Below are 17,423 nucleotides of genomic sequence, written 5' to 3' on the forward strand. Positions count from 1 at the left end.
TCAGTGGTGACACGCTTGCTTGGAGAAGGCCCCCCAGTTGTCTCTGTTAGGAATATTATGTTGCTCATTGTGGGCCCAACATTCAAAGCCCAAACTTGTTTTCTAGGCATCTTTGAAGCTGGAATCTTTGGGAAGTCAGGGTGGCTGTGGAGTCATAATGGTCACTTTGGGTCATTCCCAAGTCACAGGGTTATTCTGCTCTGCAGTAACAGCCATTTACATTAACATACACTGGAATGTCCCTTATCGTTGAATCCTTGACCCTACCAGTTTGGTAACAGATGTTAATTATTTGGGTACTGTAAATACAAGTAACCCCTGACCTGTCCAGGATTGCTGAGGGTGCCCCTAAGCTGCACAGTGTGCCCAAATTCTACACCTCTTCCCATAGATGCTGGCTCAAGATGACGGGTTCAACTCTCACGTGTTTCTGATGTTAGATGTACATGTTTGTACAAAGGTGGTTAACCTTAGCTTCAGTTTCTTAATCTCTAAATCAGTGGGAGAAGTGGCCTGCAGTCCCTCCTGAGGGTGGTGTAGATTAAATGATCATAGAGATGGCCACGTGGTTCTGGACATACACCAACAGATCTGTAACGTTCTAGCATGACTGTTGACTCAGATGAGATTAAACTTTTGAAATGTAGATTTATTGTGGTTAAGCCACAGCCCTCCTTATTGAAATCTTTACCTACCTGATGTCTTAACCTAGAGGCTTCGATGGAGCAGGAGAAAACTGCCCTGACTGGCCCCACTTTAAATCCCTGCTGTCCCCCTACTCCCCAGGGTGAGTAGTGTACACTGTCTCCTCCAACCTCAAACATCCCCAGTTCTGGATCTTCCCTAACACCCTCACTGCTGGGTCATCGGTTTAGAGAAAGGGAGGAAGCAAGGAGGCGGGTGACTTGTGTCAAGGCTATGTTTCATTTCCTTAACTAAGAACAGACTCTGTACCCCTGGCAAAAGTCACCCTTTCTTTCCATGTTAGCACTAGATCACTGTGCGTGAACCAAACACCAGGCTTTAATTTTGGATATCATTAGATTTTCCTGCAATGTCGCTTTTCACTTGAGACTTATGGGCATAATCCCATATTGTATTGTATGGTTTATTCATAACACGTTCTTTAGTCGCAGACAGTTTCTCAGCCCTTCCTTGCTTTTCAGGACTGTTTTGAAGAACATTAGTTTACGGCACAGTCCCCCATTTATATTTGTCTCTTTTCTTGCAATTAAACTTGAATTGGATTTTGGAAAGCATTGCCCAGAAGCGCAGTGGCTTGTGAATCATCACTGTGGGGGACCCTTGCCAGACACAGGACATTGGAGATGTTAGCCTATCACCTGGCTCAGTTGATATTTGCTCCAGAGTCTTACATAGTTTACTTACTTAACCTGAGCCTTTTTGCTTTAACGTGGTTTCAGTTTTGCCTTATTTCTGTCTTTTTAGAAAATAAGTAACAAAACTTTCAACATTTTTCCCACTGATAGCAGAACGGTATGAACTATATAGTAGACATCCAATAACTATTTATTCAATAAAGGAGATTTTTGGCACCAACAATTCATGATTTCTGGCAAAATTTCAAATTGCTTACATTAATTTAAGATGTGGGAATGTAGCTGATTGATAATTGTCCTAACATTTCAGTGAGATTGCGTTAAACAAAACAAAAACTAAAGAATATCATTCCGAGCCCCCCAGACACCAGTGAGAATATTATTAATGGAAATGGCACATTTGAAGATGGAAAATCCTGTAGTGTGAAATATTAATAAAGCAATCCACGCTGCCAGTGGCAAGGCACCAGCAGACAGGCCAACCTGCGCAGACCCCAGCAGACTCTCTGACCCAGAGTTCTGAAATCTCTCCACCTGTCTCACCAAGTTCCCATGGCGGGTCACTGCCATATCAGCCCCACGGTTCCAAATTCCCATGGCTAGTTCAGGTACACTTCTCGCAAACCCTTCCTCTCTGTAACCCAGGTGAGTCACTGGTGAAGGAAAACATCACACAAACTTAGTTCAGAGTCAACAGGTAACACAGTCGCTGGGCACAGCCACTAGCATCCTAATTTGTATATTTTCTAAGTTACAAATCCTCCGGTAGCGGATTCCGGTGGATCTGCCACCTGAATTTGGGGCCTCCCCTACCTACATTTTGTCCTCCCGCATCTCTCCCATCCAAAACCCAAGTCTTTCTCCTGCCTCCCCCTTTCTCACTCCGACCCAGAAATCCTGCCTACTCCTCACCCAGTGATTGGTCCCCTGAAATCTTTATTCATGACAGAAATTCTTTGCCACAAAATACAGAAGTTACACAGGAGTACTTTTAAACTATTTTAGTTGACAAAATAATACATCTATACAGTATGTGATACCATTGTGAAATGTATATGCATTATTGAGTGCTAAGCCAAGAGACCGTGTAGCTCACTTCATATTTTATAAATGATTTTATTTCTATTTTATGTACACTTGTATCTTCCCTTCATGTATGTCTGTGTGAAAGTGTTAGATCCCCTAGAACTCGAGTTACACACATTTGTGAACTACCATTTGGGTGATGGGAATTGAACCTGGGTCCTCCGATGAGCAGCCAGTGCTCTTAACTACTAAGCCATCTCTCCAGTCCTCACTTCACATTTTTAATGGTGAGAACAGTTTTCAAGTATATGATATGTTATTATCATTAAAGTCCATGTGATACAGAGTGAATCTATTGAATGTTTCCATCCTGTCTATCTAGCTGAATTTTTGAGCTGAGTAACTTGTCCCCAGTCTTCTTTGGCCTTCATTTATGCTGGTCTCAATCTTGAGATCACAGTAGTATTTTAGGAAAAGGAAACCGTTGGATGATTCCATTTATACTCCGAATGTCTTAGAAACCAAATACATGCACATGACTTACTGGATTCTTGAAGCATCATTTCTTAACTCTTCCCCCCTCTAGGCTGTGCTCTTCATATAGACAAGTAATGAGCTTTCCTTAGGGCAGTGATTCTCAACCCCATTGGGGATGCCATATCAGATATCCTGAACATCATATATCTACATTATAATTCATAACAGAAGCAAAATTAGTTAAGAAGTAGCAATGTAATAATCTTATGGTCAGGGTCACCACAGCATGAGGAAATGTATTAAAGGGTCTGCATTAGAAAGGTTGAGAACCACTACCTTAAGGTTTAGGATTTTGTCCTTCCAGCCACCTTTCTTAAGTTTGTATTTTGTTTGTTAGTTCGTTCGTTTGTTTTCCTTGTCGCACTTTAACCTTTTGCTCGAATACCATTTCTCTTTCCCCATGTTCTCATAGGATTAGCACCTACTCCTATGACTAGCACCTCCTCCAGGAAGCCTCCTTACAATGCCTGTACATTGTGCCTGATGCCCCTGAATGTGCCTGTAGCTCCCACACTTGCTCTCTCAAAACATTTGGCAGCCGCACCATGACCCTGTACTCACTTGCCTACTGTTAGGTAGGAAGCTTGTTTACTCTTTTATCTGTGTTGAACAAGGACTTGCTTAACCTGTAGATCAAGAATCTCATATATTGACCAAAAACCAGGTGTAGAATGATAGATTGCCATGAGATCAATGAAGCATGATAGCTTTTATATCACATATCATTTTATGCAACATATTGTTATGTAATGAGAAAAGAGATTAGGGATTAAGACACATGTGTGAGAAGATTTCCCTAACCAGGTAGGTACCTTTGCCTGTAGTCCATTTGATCTAATTTTTGATCTAATTTCTTGTGTTGAAAAGCATTGTTTCAGCCCCCCTTTTTTCAATCATCATACTTAGTCATAGGATGTGGGCAGAACTGTGCAATTACCTGATCAATATGCATCATAGTTAACCAACAATGTAGTTTGTTAAAGTAACTATTTCAAAACGTTTAAAAAAAAACCTTGGCTACTTGCATGTTAAATTCTTTGCCTGTATCATGTTGATTTACAATATGTCTTTTTCAAAGAGTTCTGTAATATATCATATACTGAGAGGCTGAATATTTGTGTTCCCTTCCCAAATGCATGTGTTTGAGTCTTGCCCTTCGCTGTGATGGTGCACAGAGATGGAACCTTTAGGAAGTCTCAGGTTTCGATTAGGTCATAAAGATGTTGCTTTTATGGTTGGATCAGTTGGCTTAAAGAGACAAGAGGCTTTCTGTCTTCTCATAACCATCAAAGAAAGACTATTTGTGTATACAGTTTGATGACAGCTGTGTAAAAGTCAGAAGGAATTGATCATCAGAACCTGACCATGGCAACACCATGATCCTGGATTTCCAGCCCCAGAACATTTGAGAAATGAGTATCTACTCTTCAAGTATCTATTGTATTACTGCAGGGTGTTGGTACGTCTTCATCCACTAGACTCACCTGGGAAGAAGGAATCTCAGTTGAAAACTTGTCTCTATCTGACCGGCCTGTCGCATGTCTGTAGAGAATCTTCTTGATTGGTAATTGATGTTGGAGGGTAGGTGGCTCTGATATGTGTCAAAACCATGTTGAGGAAGCCAGGAAGCCAGGAAGCAGCTGCTCTGTGAGTTCTGCTTCAAGCTCCTGTCATGAGCTCCTGCCATAGCTCTACTCTGTGACAGACTGTCATGTGCTGTCTCAGTGTATCATCATAGCAACAGAAAAGCAAACTACACCAAGCAGTCTGAGCCAACAGGTCCTAGCGCATCTATTCTTCAAAATGCTAAGAATTTCTAAGGGTCTTTCAATTTTCCAAAAAGATGTAGCTAATGAGAATGAGACAGGCATACAGAAGACACCCACAGTATCCACGCTATGGTTCAGCATGTTTACCCTCCTTCATAATTCCCCACTGTAGCAATAGGTCAATAGGTACAGTGTTGAAACACTTGAGAAGTTTTCACAAGGCTTTTATTTAAGGTATGTGCTAGGCATGGTGACACAAGATTGTAATGTTATCCCTCATCAGTAGGTGCAGGTGGGTGAAATTGAGGCCATCCTAGACTATATAGTGGGAACTTGTCTAACCTCTCTTTCTTCCTTCTTTGTGTACACACACACACACACACACACACACAAACACATACACACACACAGACACACACACACACACAAACACATACACACACACAGACATGACAAACATACACATACACACACAAACACACACACAGACATGCACAAACGTACACATATGTATACAGGTATATAAAATTATGTAACAGTATACAAAAACTCTTAGGAAACTCATTTCTAACATGAATTAATAGAATTCTGCCATTTTTATAGGTCAATATTATAGAACTTACCTAAGTTAATAGGAAATTAACAATAGTGACCTGTTATAACATGGTAATACTTAGTTAATATGTAGTGATGATAGAAGTAATATAATGTTAACTTCTTGTAAACTTTTCCTACTTTTATTTTACCACACCAAGTGTATTTTACCATCCACTTAGATAGTACCCTGCATAGTTTGTAGCCATTAGTAGTCCAGAGGATGCTCAGAGATTTAAAGTATACTCTAAATTGAGTCCATGTTTTAAAACTGAAAATGAAAGCACAGTCCTCAGCCAACCATTAAGCTCCCATTTTAAAAATGAAAATAAGGGCAGACATCTCCAACTGCTCCCCCTAGAGCTGGAATTTATACCCAGGATGGCACAGATAGCAGGAGTGCTTGTTTAACTCTGTAGATGACGTCATTCACTCTCAGGTATTACTTATGTAATACCAAGGGCTTCAGAACCTAAGAGGATGTACTCTGAATTGGCTAGAATATTATTATTCCTCTGTCTATTAGAAGCAGCTGGGTAGTGGTGTGCTTAGAATTTCCAAGTTCATTGACTTTATACAGCAACCATTCATTCTTCTCCTGTGTTCATGCCTCATGCACATCAGCAAATTCCGCTGAGTCTCTCAGGATCCCAGAGTCAAAAGGAAAACTTGGTAAAGTATATGCTAGCTTTAAACACTGCCAGGCATTGCACAAGTGCTGTCTCTTCACACCTATTCCATTGTCAAAAGCAAGAAAATGGCCACTCTTTGTTTAAATATAAAGGGGTGTGGCAGCTGAATTCTAGGATGTGTCCAGAGGAGCAACAGGAATATTTGCAAAGAGTTCTGATGACTAACTCAAGGTTCTGTTGCCATGTGATGAGAACCCCACACCCCAGAGTTTCCCATGTTTCTGATATGTGTATATGTATGTGTCTGTGTGCCTGGGTTTGTATGCACACATGTAGAATTACAGCAATCATAAAGTCAGAATTATAACAGTTGGAAAGCAGCTATCTCAATTAGAAATTTGAATACATAGCTATAAAGGATAGTATGTCTGTTATAAGTTTTTATAATATAGCCTCAGTCTATCAAATATTAGGGGATAAATCTTAGGATTCAGAGCCTTGTTAGAAAGCATTGGGAGCACAGTAGGGAGCAGATTGAAATGCAGTCCTGTAGGGTCTTAGCACTGGCTAAGCAGAGACTGAAATACCAAGAAGATGTGAGCTCTCCAGACCGATCAGCAAGTCTTGACCCCAGGGAGCAGAAAGTCTGCAGATATAAGAAGGAGCTGGCTGCATCAGATACGGCAGAATAGTCCAGGCAGCCCGGTGATAAGAGGTCTTTGAAGTAGGCACTGGATGCCAGTGCTGGTGGTGATGGTTCTTGGCAGTACATCTTCTGGAAACCTCAGTATGTCTCAATTTCAAAGTCATATTTCTGCATATCAACCTCTCCCAAGGTCTGCCAACAAAGCTAGAAAGCTAAGAAGAATCGCATGTGTCTTGAACACCCCACATCCTCTCCTCTTCCTGCAGATTCCCGTTCCTAAATATCATTAGGATCTGTCCTGGCTATGCAGCTGTAGCTCACAGGATCCAGGCCCTTAACGGCACATGCCTGGATACTTGTGACCTCCAGCTGGTCACCGGGCTCTGGTCTTCTTCTATTAAGCCCATCTATATCTATGACTGCAATATAAATTACCTTAAAATGATGTGAATTAAAATCATAATAAGTACTTACAGTTGCTTCCTTCTCCTTTGGGCCAGAGGTGCAGAGGACACATGGTCGTGTGTTTCTATCATGGAGGCTTACAGCTTGGCTTACATCAAAGGGATTTGCCTGGGTTCCACTTTCAAGGTGGTTCTATCACTTGCCTTGTATACTAGTGTGCACTGGTGCCCAGGGTCTCGTTCCTCCTTGTGATCTTCTCCAGAGAGTGGCTTATGTGAAACCAGTCATGGTGGCACAAGCCTTGAGTCCTGGCAGGTAGGAGACAGTAGGGCAAGTGTATGTGAGTTTGAGGCCAGACTGGTCTACATAGTGAGTTCCGTACCAGCCAGAACTTAATGGTGAGACTTTATCCTCCCCCGAAAAAAAACAGAATAAAGCTTTCCATACAGAATAGCTTATGTGACCTCATGGCCCAGTAACTTAACCAGAGTAATCCTAACCAGAGTTGACAAGACAAAAGCTTCAATTTCTTTTATATCCTAACTTTGAGAGTCACCTGTTAATACCTAGAGTGCTAGGGTGACCATGGAATCTGTTGGAAAAAGGACACTGCATAGGACCATAAATAGTGGAAGACCGACACCACCCTTCTTACTTGTAGCAGCTTGATCCCTTTTATGTTGGCCTGATTAGTTAAGGGGCTACAGTGACTGTGTAATATGGATAGAAAGATGAGAAGAGAAAGGGTGTGATACTATTACAGAGAATGATGGGAGAAGACGCAGGAGACTACCCTGCCAAGCAAAGGAAGCTGTTAAATGACGCCAGCAGTCAGCTGAAGATTTGTGCTAAGCATTCTTGATGTAGAACCCGTGCAGAATTTGGGTGTGATGCAAGGTTGAAATTTTACTTTTTTTTTTTTTTTTTTTTTTTTTTTGAGACTAGGTGCTCCTTTGTAGCCCAGGGCAGCACACTCCCACCTTAGTTAAGTGTTGGGATTGCAGGCACCCGCCACCATGTTTGCCACAGTAGCACACAGGGTAAGAGGAGGAGTGTCTGCCCGGGAGCTGGCTTGCAAGGACAAGTTGGAGCCATGGACCATTCCTAGGCTAGTTTGGCTAGAAATCAAGTGATTTTAGGGAAGACATTGATTATCAGGGGAAAATAGAGAACCAGAGGAGCATAACATTGACATAATTAACTTTTGGGGAATACATTCAAGCCATAAAAATGTCCTGATCTTCAAGTTTTAAGAGAGAAAATACTTTTTTTTAAAACTAAGAAGGTACTAGAAGATTAAGAGCTGAAGAAGGTTTTGATTAATCGTTAAGGAGTGTGGGTTCAAATCTAAATATGGCCTGTCTTCCAGGCAATGAGAGTGTACTAAGATCTGTTTCTTAGTCCTGATAAATGAGACTCATATAAAGTTTTGCAATTAGAGACAGCTGGTTGAAGACCCATCTGTCTCTTTTCTGAAAGTTTCTGAGCAATCATTTCACAATAAAAAGTTCGGGGCTCAGGATATAGCTTAGCTGTATAACGTTTGCCTTGTACATACAAGGCCTTTGGGTTCAACCCTTGGTTCTACCAAAATCAGTCCATCAACAGCTATCAAAGACATACATATAAAACTCAGTTCATAGTCTCTTGAGTGTACATCACGGGTCCAGTGAGCATGACCAGCAGACAGAGATGCCATTTAAATTTCTGTGGGAGGGAGGCACAGAGAGCTGGCTCAGTGACTCTGACAGAATGTGGCACCCAAGCTCCCTGAGGATGACATCTAACTGCCTCTGTTGGTGACATCCGAGTCTCCAGCTCCTGGGACCATTAGTACTGGGTGCAAATAGCCCTCCATTGTCTAGATGAATAAATGCTACCATAGGAACCGGAGTGTGGATTCTACATGTTATTTATCTATTTGTTCCCATTTCCCTCTATTTTCCAGGAACCCAAGTTTATCCATCATGGCCTTATTTGTTCCAGAAAGATAAACATACGACTGTGGAACCATCCATCAATATTTAGAGAATTGAGAAGAATTCATAGAGGAAATTAAATTTTGCTGAGGAAGTGAAAGATATGTCTTCATTTTTATAAGGCGCCAGTATTCTTCACAAGCTCCCCAATAAAACTCTTATTTCCCATTTAAAGGAGAAACCATATAACTCTGTTTAGAAACCTCTTCCTTAAATAATCTCCTAACTCTTTAGTGAGGGATAAAGGCAGCAGTAAGTACCATTTATAGAGTTCTGTGATGGTCTGGCATTACTGTAAACAATTAGGTACATTATTTTATCCACGTTTTCCCAGCAGCCTCCACAGTTATTAGCTCTGTTTTATAGGTCAAGAAAATGAGACTCGGAAAGGTTCTATACCTTGTGGTCATGTGTAACCAAAATGCTGGGCTACAGTGCGAATGCAGCCTGGTTCTCCAACCTTCCCTCTGAAACATCTTTCTAACAGCGTGCAGTGTATATGCAGTCTGATCCACTGTCTGCACGCACAGATCTGTGAGTTGTGGAAGGCACTTATTACTGGACGGAAATCACCACCACGATCCAGACATGAGGAGGTTCCCAGGCTCAAAAATGTTCTTTTGTGGTCCTTTGTGCTCAGCCCTTGACAACTACTGCTCAGCTTTCTTGGCCCAAATATGACAGAAAGATCATAAAGTATGTGTGGACTCTGTCTTATTTCAGTTCTAGAGATCCTCATCCACAGCGTCATGTGCATCGGCAATTCTTTCCCATCCTCAGCAGCAGTCCACTGTGCTGGTGTCAATATGGTGACATTCACTAAGTAAAGAAAGGTTGGATTATTTCTAGCTTCAAGCAGAAGTGGTGTGTGCGGGGTGGGGTGCATAGTTTTTATTACTCCCAGGTCAGATTATGAGTTGGTTGCTGGTTTATATAGAAAGGATACATTTGACTTTGTAAGAATCCTGAACTCGAGAATTCTTTAGTGGTTTGAGTCATTTTCCTATAACTGTTCAGGAAGGAGCTGATCAGGCAAGCTAAAGACAGAAAGATTGAAAGCTGAACATGTGTCCTGTGTGTCTTGTGACACTGTCCTTTCATCTGAAGGCTAATAACAGAATAATTAACAGGGCATAGGAAAGGTCATTTCTGCAGGACAGGTCACTTCATGGGAGACCCAATGGTATGTGTTGACAGCTGTCTTCTTTCCACCCATGTTCCCTTCCTGTCACTTTATAAGTTAAGACAAAATAGCAGTTTGGAGATGATCAGTAATCCAGAATAAAACAGAAAGGAAGCAACCATGGAGATCTACTTAAATAATAGGGTGAAGATATATGCGAGCTAAAAGTACAAAATGATTTTTTTTAAACCTAGGGAAATAAAGCAACAACAGCAAAAGTTATCAATAATGCAGAAAGCCTAGGTACAAAATCCTTTTGGAGAAACACTAGATTCTGTTCATTGGACAAGGCTTAATGCTTTTCTACTGCTCACTACAGCCACATGGCAGTGAATCTTGAAACCTGGAGCAAGAACCACTGATAGACCATGTTTATATACCAGAATCTAAAAAATTCTGGTTGCCTCTCTGGTTGATTTACTTTTTTCATTAACATCATCCTTGGGTCATTTTATTTATGATACCAGTCCATAAGTCAATATTACTAGAGAACTGTCTTAGGGTTTCTATTGCTGTGATGAAACACCATGACCAAAACTGGAGAGGAAAGGGTTTATTCCGCTTACACTTCCACATTGCAGCCCATCGTTGAAGGGAATCAAGACAGGAACGTTCAAGCAGGGCAGGAACCTAGACGCAGGAGCTGATGCAGATGCCATGGAGAGAGCTAACTTGACAGGACTTGTTCATCCTGCTTTCTTATAAAACCCAAGACCAACAGCCCAGGGATGGCATCACCCACAGTGGGCTGGTCCCTCTTCCATTGGTCACTAATTAAGAAATGCTTTACCACTAGATCTCATGGAGGCATTTTCTTTATTGAAGTTCCCTCCCCTCAAATGACTTTAGCTTATGTCAAGTTGACATAAAGCTATCCAGCATTCCAACACATAAGCGATTTTCACTTTAGCTATCTGCAATCTAATCAGCCTTGGCTGGATGCAGAAGGCAAGGGAAGGACAGGAAAAGGTGACACAGAATATGGGTTCCTGCAAATCACCAGGATTAAGTGTAGTTGATACAGACTGGGAAGGTGATTCAGTCAGTAGGGTGTTTGCCATGCAGGCATGAAGACCCGAGCTTCCTGGCCCAACAGGCGAGCTGAGAAAAATATGGTCTGAGTATAGTAGGAGGCAAAACCCAGGTAAATGGGAAGATGGATTAAATATAAGAACTGCCTTACTCAGATACCCCCAAACTGGCCATTTCTTCTTTTTTTTTTTTTTAATTTCATTTATAAGACTGCACTGTCTGTCTTCATGCACACCAGAAGAGGGCATCAGATCTCATTACAGATGGTTGTAAGCCACCATGTGGTTGCTGGGAATTGAACTCAGGACCTCTGGAAGAGCCAGTTCAGTGCTCTTAACCACTGAGCCATCTCTCCAACCCTTGGCCATTTATTTTTTGAGGTCACTTTTTTTGCATTAAAAAAATGTAAATTGGAAAGAGAATGGCACCTCCAGCCTTCACACATGGGTAAGCACACAGTTGTCATATACACACAGCAGCAACGATCCTATAGCTAGTTAATACAAACATACTAAAACATACTAGTTCACCGTGCCTTGGGCCTTTTTTTTTTTCTGCAAATACACTGTTTCACTACAGCTAACAGTAATGGCCTGGACTGTGCTATTTAGTCGTTGACAAGCTTCAGCCATTTTTTTGCTTTTTTTTTTTTTTTTTTTTTTTTGCTTATGAGATAATGTACTAAAAATACTACTGGCACTTACTACCCACTGATTATCTGCAAAGTGCTTAGAATAGCTCCGTTCAAACTTCCCGCATTTTTATCCTTTGAGCGTTGGCTTGAGAATAAGATGAAATGCAGTGAGATTAGTAAAAAGCCCCTGCCCCTGTCTCCTCTGAGAAGTCAACTAGAAGCACATGGGAAGAACGTGCCAATTTCTTCCTGACTGGCAGCCTCCATCTGCTTTCAAAGGAGCCCAAATTAAGGTACCTACTATGTGTTTGCCACTGTGCCCACTTGGAATATGTAATGTTCTACCCTACATGCATGGACTGAAATGGTATGACAGCTCTGTTTTAATACAAGACTGCTTCATCTTTAAGATCTGGCTTCAAGATGAAAAAGATTATAGCTCCGTGATCAAGGAAATAATATGCCTTGCGCCGGTAATAGAGTGTGTCCACTTTGGCACGGTCATTTGAGTTCCACACTTAGTAGATGTGGGAGCACACAGCATCTGTACATGGCATGAACATCAAGGTGAAGCTGGGATGGGATGTGGTGGCCATGAGAAAAACCTCCTCACTTCTAATCAGTTAAAATGTCAAACAGTTCCTCCAGTTCCAACAGCAGTGGCACCTACTTGGTAGAGTTGAGTTTGTTCTGACAGGGTTACCGCTTCTTTGTGTGCTGTTCTCTCTGTAACTGGCTGAATAGCCAGTGGTGAATCTGTGTGTTGATCTAAGCATCTCACAGAGGCATCTACCAAGAGCTTGTGCTAAACAACTCAGAGGTACCAAGGGCCAGGAACAGAAGGTGCACGGAGGGCCTGTTGGGGAGCGGCTGCTGAGTAGCTGTGTGCTCGTGCGTCTTGGAGCTGCTTCTCAGCACTGTGAGTCTCAGTTCGGAGGAAGCCTCACCATGGTGCTGCAAGATGACTGACAGCCAGAGGCCCTTGGACTTCCCAAACGGATTTACCAACTTACACGGCTAGCGGCACAGTGAGAATCAGAGTAAGGCATAGAAATGGTCCCTCTCACAGGACAAACTCATAACTGTCTTAGTAATGGACCAGGCCTATTGACCTCCCACTTAATGTCCACAGAATGACCACTTCCCCAGGGAAATCAGAGCCTTCTATTCAGAAAACAACAAATGGGATATAGAGCCCTAGAGCCGTTCTGAAGACAAGGGAAAGTGTATACCTGATACTGCAAATACTGATGTCTCTCTTTTCCAGCCCACATGAGGCAGCTGCATCCCAAAAGAATGAACTGAGTCTTCGATACTTGCTCCCACCTTTGGAATGCAGGCCTACTGCATAGTTTAGAGCGCTGGTCTAAAGGCCATGAGAGTAGTCTAGGGGACCCTCTCGGGATGGACTTGCTCATGAAGTGACACCCAAAGCAACCTGGCAGGGTTTCCAGCATGAGAGGCTTGAACTGTCTGCTATCCTGTTTCCTTTCTCCACTGGGCTCTGTGCCTTCTTTGCCTGAAACCTGAGCCCTTCCTACTGCTACCTGTCTATTGCATATATAACTGCGCCCTTGCTCTCTGTATAAAATGAAAACTGGCTGGCCAGGGTGAGATCCTGCCCCAGCCTCCCAGTCAAAGTGTGTTTTCTGGCTTGGGTTTGCTCCTGTCTGGCAATGTCAGGTCACCTTTCAGAAGCTGAAGTACGGAGGCTCTTGTGGCTTTGTGCCAGAGGGCTGTTCATCCAGCCACACAAGTCTCATTTACCCTTGACTTGTCTGACCTCCTAAGCCTTGTCCTCCTTGCCAATCCCCTGTCCAAACCCCGGTGGCCAGAAAAAGGAGGCAGAGTCTGTCCTAGGAGTACGAGGTTCTCCTGCAGCACAGCCCTGCCCTGGCACAGCTTGGCAGGAAGGACAGTGTGGGAATCCGCCTCAGAGATCTCATACTAGGTTTTCATTTTTAACTGGCATTTGCATCTCTCTGTTTTTAATCTATATGTGCACCCCAACTCTGTTTCTCTTATTAATCACCATCCACATCGTTAATAATGAGCCACTTTTAGGGCCATGCTCTTAGCCAGAGTTTGTAATAAAAGTTGGCAAGGTAGACACGGTACCTTGGAAACTACCAGACTGATTTTTTTTTCCCCTGAGAAGTTAAATAGAAAGGACTCTTTCCCCCACTGGTAATTTTCATTTATAGCTTGATTTATGAGGTTAGCCCAGAGTTTGAAGGAGACTATAAACCACACAGGTTCTTTAGTACCCAGATTGATTTCCTATGAAGAAAGAGAAAATTTGGCATCACGAGGTCAACTAAGCTGCACAAAATAAATGATAAGTTGTCTGATTTTGAGTTATTTAAACATAGAAAAAATGCTACATGACTTTTTAAAAAAAAATAACCTCCAAACAGAAAAAAATATGACAGGAACGAAAATATTTCGAGGGAAGGGAAAACATGAACTTTTTGTAATTTTAAATTGTCTAAAGACGGGTGGGAGTCCATGGCACAGGAGTCCTGTTGAAAGGTAAACCAACCCCATTTAAAGGCACAACAACAACAACAACAACAAAACCTTTCTCCTGTCTGGCTCTACTATGCACTCGGTCCCCAGAATGGTTCAGGTATGTCCAAGTGTGTCCCACAAAGAGCCATGTGCTGTAATAGAAGCTTGGTCTGCATTGTAATACTCTGTCTCTTTAAAGGGCAGGCTTAGTGCAAGGTGATTAGGTCATAGCAGCAGCACCTTGGAAGGGCATGGAGGTAGTTGTTCTGGGAATGAGTCTCACACAGTGAGACCCTACCATGTACTTGATCTCTTACACCCACAGACATTTTTAATTTTCACTTCTCCACAATACTGTGACAGAGTCATGGGGGCGGGGGGAGAGGCACCGCACCCTTGAAACATTAATGTTCTATTTGGACATTGTGGCCCCAGAATTGAGTCAAATCCCTTTTCTTCATAAGGCTCCTCTCATAAAGTAATCTGTTGTGGCAACACAAAATGAACAAAGACACCCACTTGCCTCTTAACATTTCACAAGGTCAACAAGGCAGACTGACCCGCCACAGCAAAAGCACAGGTGAAGACTTGTCCCTGTGGCATCATGGCTCATAATTACCAGTATGAATCAGAGGAAACCCAAGTGGCACCGTGTGCGTATTTCAACTTTCTGGAGCCTTCTATTCCCTGTTTGGGTGGGCCATGGGCTTTCTGTTGACTCTAGTGTGGAGAGAAAGAAACTGCCTGTGTTGCTGAGCTGGGGCTGACCTCACAGCTGTTTACTCATGGGGCTGGCTCGGCCAGGCTCCAGCCTCGGATTGCTTGTTTGCACGGGCTGGTCCAGAACGTCCTTTTTGGCAAGAACATTACTCATGTTTTCCATCCTCTGACATAAATTCTGCCAGTTTCGAGTGACCGTTTTTTATAAGTTGGTACTGAACACTCCTTTACATTTTGGTCCAATCCCTCTAGTTTCCTGTACCTTTTAGGACATAACCGTTTATAAGTTTGTTTGTTTGTTTTTCAGTTATAAATCTACTTTCCTGTCTCTTACATGTGCCAAGACCAGAATGGAAGCTAGGCTTTTGCAGTGAAGTCAAGAAGAAAAACCGGTTTCATTTTAATAATCTATGACTCGCAGGAGAGAAAGAAGGGAAGGGGGGAAGAGGAAGAGGATTAGGTGGAATCAGCATTTTTCTCCTTAGAGGGGTTGACAGGCATTAGAGATGCTCTTGGCTTGAGGACATCAAACAAGAAATGCCTTTTCTCCATCTTCCAAGACACTGTATCTGGATGACGTATGGTCTCTCGTCGCCTCTGTCCTTCATCTGCTTTTATTCCTGTTTTTGCAATCCTGTCCATGAGGAGATTTCATTTTTCAGTCATGTGGTACATATAGTTAACCACAGCTCTCGTCTCTTCATGAGTAAATGAAAGGCATTTTGAATGCCTGCAGCCAAATAAGTTTGATTTCCCAGTGAGGCATCTCGAAAAGCAGAAAGGCAAGATGAGATCCGGTTACTGCAGAGCTCTGCAGCCCTGCTTTGCAATCCCCTAAACTGCTGAGCATGGGCTCTGCGCACCCTCGCCCTGAGCCCTGGCAGGAGGCTCAGGTCAGGAGTTCAGAATGTTTTCCCAAGGAATAAATAGACTCTAGACATCATCTGAGCATTCAGCTGGGCAACACAGGAGGAGCCACAGGGAGCTCCGTCCCCTATGGTAGGCATAGTTAACTCCAGTGTTGGCTTTTAGAGAATTCAATTCAAGGATAGCATAGGAGCTTATTTCGTTGTTACCCAACCTTTCAAAATGAAAAGCTGATGATAGGAAGTGACCTGGGAATGTCTATGATGAAATGTTAATAAAGAATCAGAATGGCAAAGTACCTGTAGTCAGGGAGAAGGAGCAAGGGACACTGGGAGAGAACGGAGAGGGAAGATGAGCAGGGTTTTCTGTTCCCATCTGTCTATGCTACTGGTTATAATGTTTCCACATTATTTTTTAAGTACAGTGTAGTTTTTTTTTTCTTTTTCTTCTTTTCCTTTTTCTTTTTTTCGGAGCTGGGGACCGAACCCAGGGCCTTGTGCTTGCTAGGCAAGCTCTCTACCACTGAGCTAAATCCCCAACCCCTACAGTGTAGTTTTGATGGGTTTGCCGTTAGATGGTTTATCTGTTATAATTAATGCTAACACTTGATAAAACGGCGAGAACCCTGAGCAGCACCTGCTCCCCATTTTACCCTGCACTTCAGTCCAGAGCCTCCAGGGGACATATAAGGCATCAGAGCTTCGGACACTCCAAGGATTTCCAGGACAATCTTGGTGTAATGCCAGAAGTACGACACTCAAAGATCCCAGGGAAAACAAACACAACAAACCAAAAGAGTCTTTCTTCAACTTTTTTTTCTAACACATGATTTTGTAAATACAATTTATTTTTGGATAGGTAGGTCATGATTTACTGAAAAGTTTAAAAGATGGTAAAATTTCTATATGCCCTAGATTCAGCCTCCCCGTAAGTATTAATGCCATGCATTAATGTAATTATATTTGTTTAAATATGTATGGATTATTATTGGCTAAAGTATACTCTTTATCTGTATGTCCTTATCTTTATATCAGTGGCCCCTCTCTACACAAGAACTGCATCCATGTAGATATCACATGCTTATTTATCTCCTCAGGCTGGGACAGTTTCTAAGATTCCTCTTGATTTATAGCCTTGACTATCTTAAGCCAAGGAAATTGGCTATCTCAAACTTAAGGAAATTTGTTAGCCAGTTTCACTTCTTGGACAGAATACCCAAACTTTTTTTTTTTTTTTTGCTTAGACTGCAAGTGAATGAGGCCCCGATCTTAGGCGGAAGACCACAGAGGTCAAGGGTTGTTTTTACTCATTTCTTCACAGGTGTACACAATAAATATGAACGAATGTCAGATGGTGAGTATTGACTTTGACCTCCTAGGGGAGGTACCAGGATATCTCTTTAAGATGGTTCACCACTTGAGTATCTGCCAAAGAAAAGAGGTTTTTGTTGTTGTTGCTTTGTTTTGTTTTTTAATGTGGCAAAAAGCTTATAAGGGCTAAGTCCTTAACCTATGACAAGCAGAATTCATTCTCTGTCTCCTCTTCTTC

At 42.3% G+C, this 17,423-nt stretch overlaps 1 protein-coding gene across 1 annotated transcript in view; it reads left to right on the plus strand.

The window, feature by feature from the left end:
• LOC116894656 (zinc finger protein 773-like) overlaps positions 1–8,977 on the plus strand; it is a 32,963-nt gene extending 23,986 nt beyond the window's left edge. The window contains exon 2 of the mRNA XM_032896361.1: positions 8,898–8,977. Within this exon, the coding sequence (XP_032752252.1) occupies positions 8,898–8,977 (80 nt within the window). The remainder of the gene's footprint in view (positions 1–8,897) is intronic.
• The last annotated feature ends 8,446 nt before the right edge of the window (positions 8,978–17,423 follow it).

The sequence above is a fragment of the Rattus rattus genome, chromosome 2, assembly GCF_011064425.1.
Source record: "Rattus rattus isolate New Zealand chromosome 2, Rrattus_CSIRO_v1, whole genome shotgun sequence".
NCBI lineage: Eukaryota > Metazoa > Chordata > Mammalia > Rodentia > Muridae > Rattus > Rattus rattus.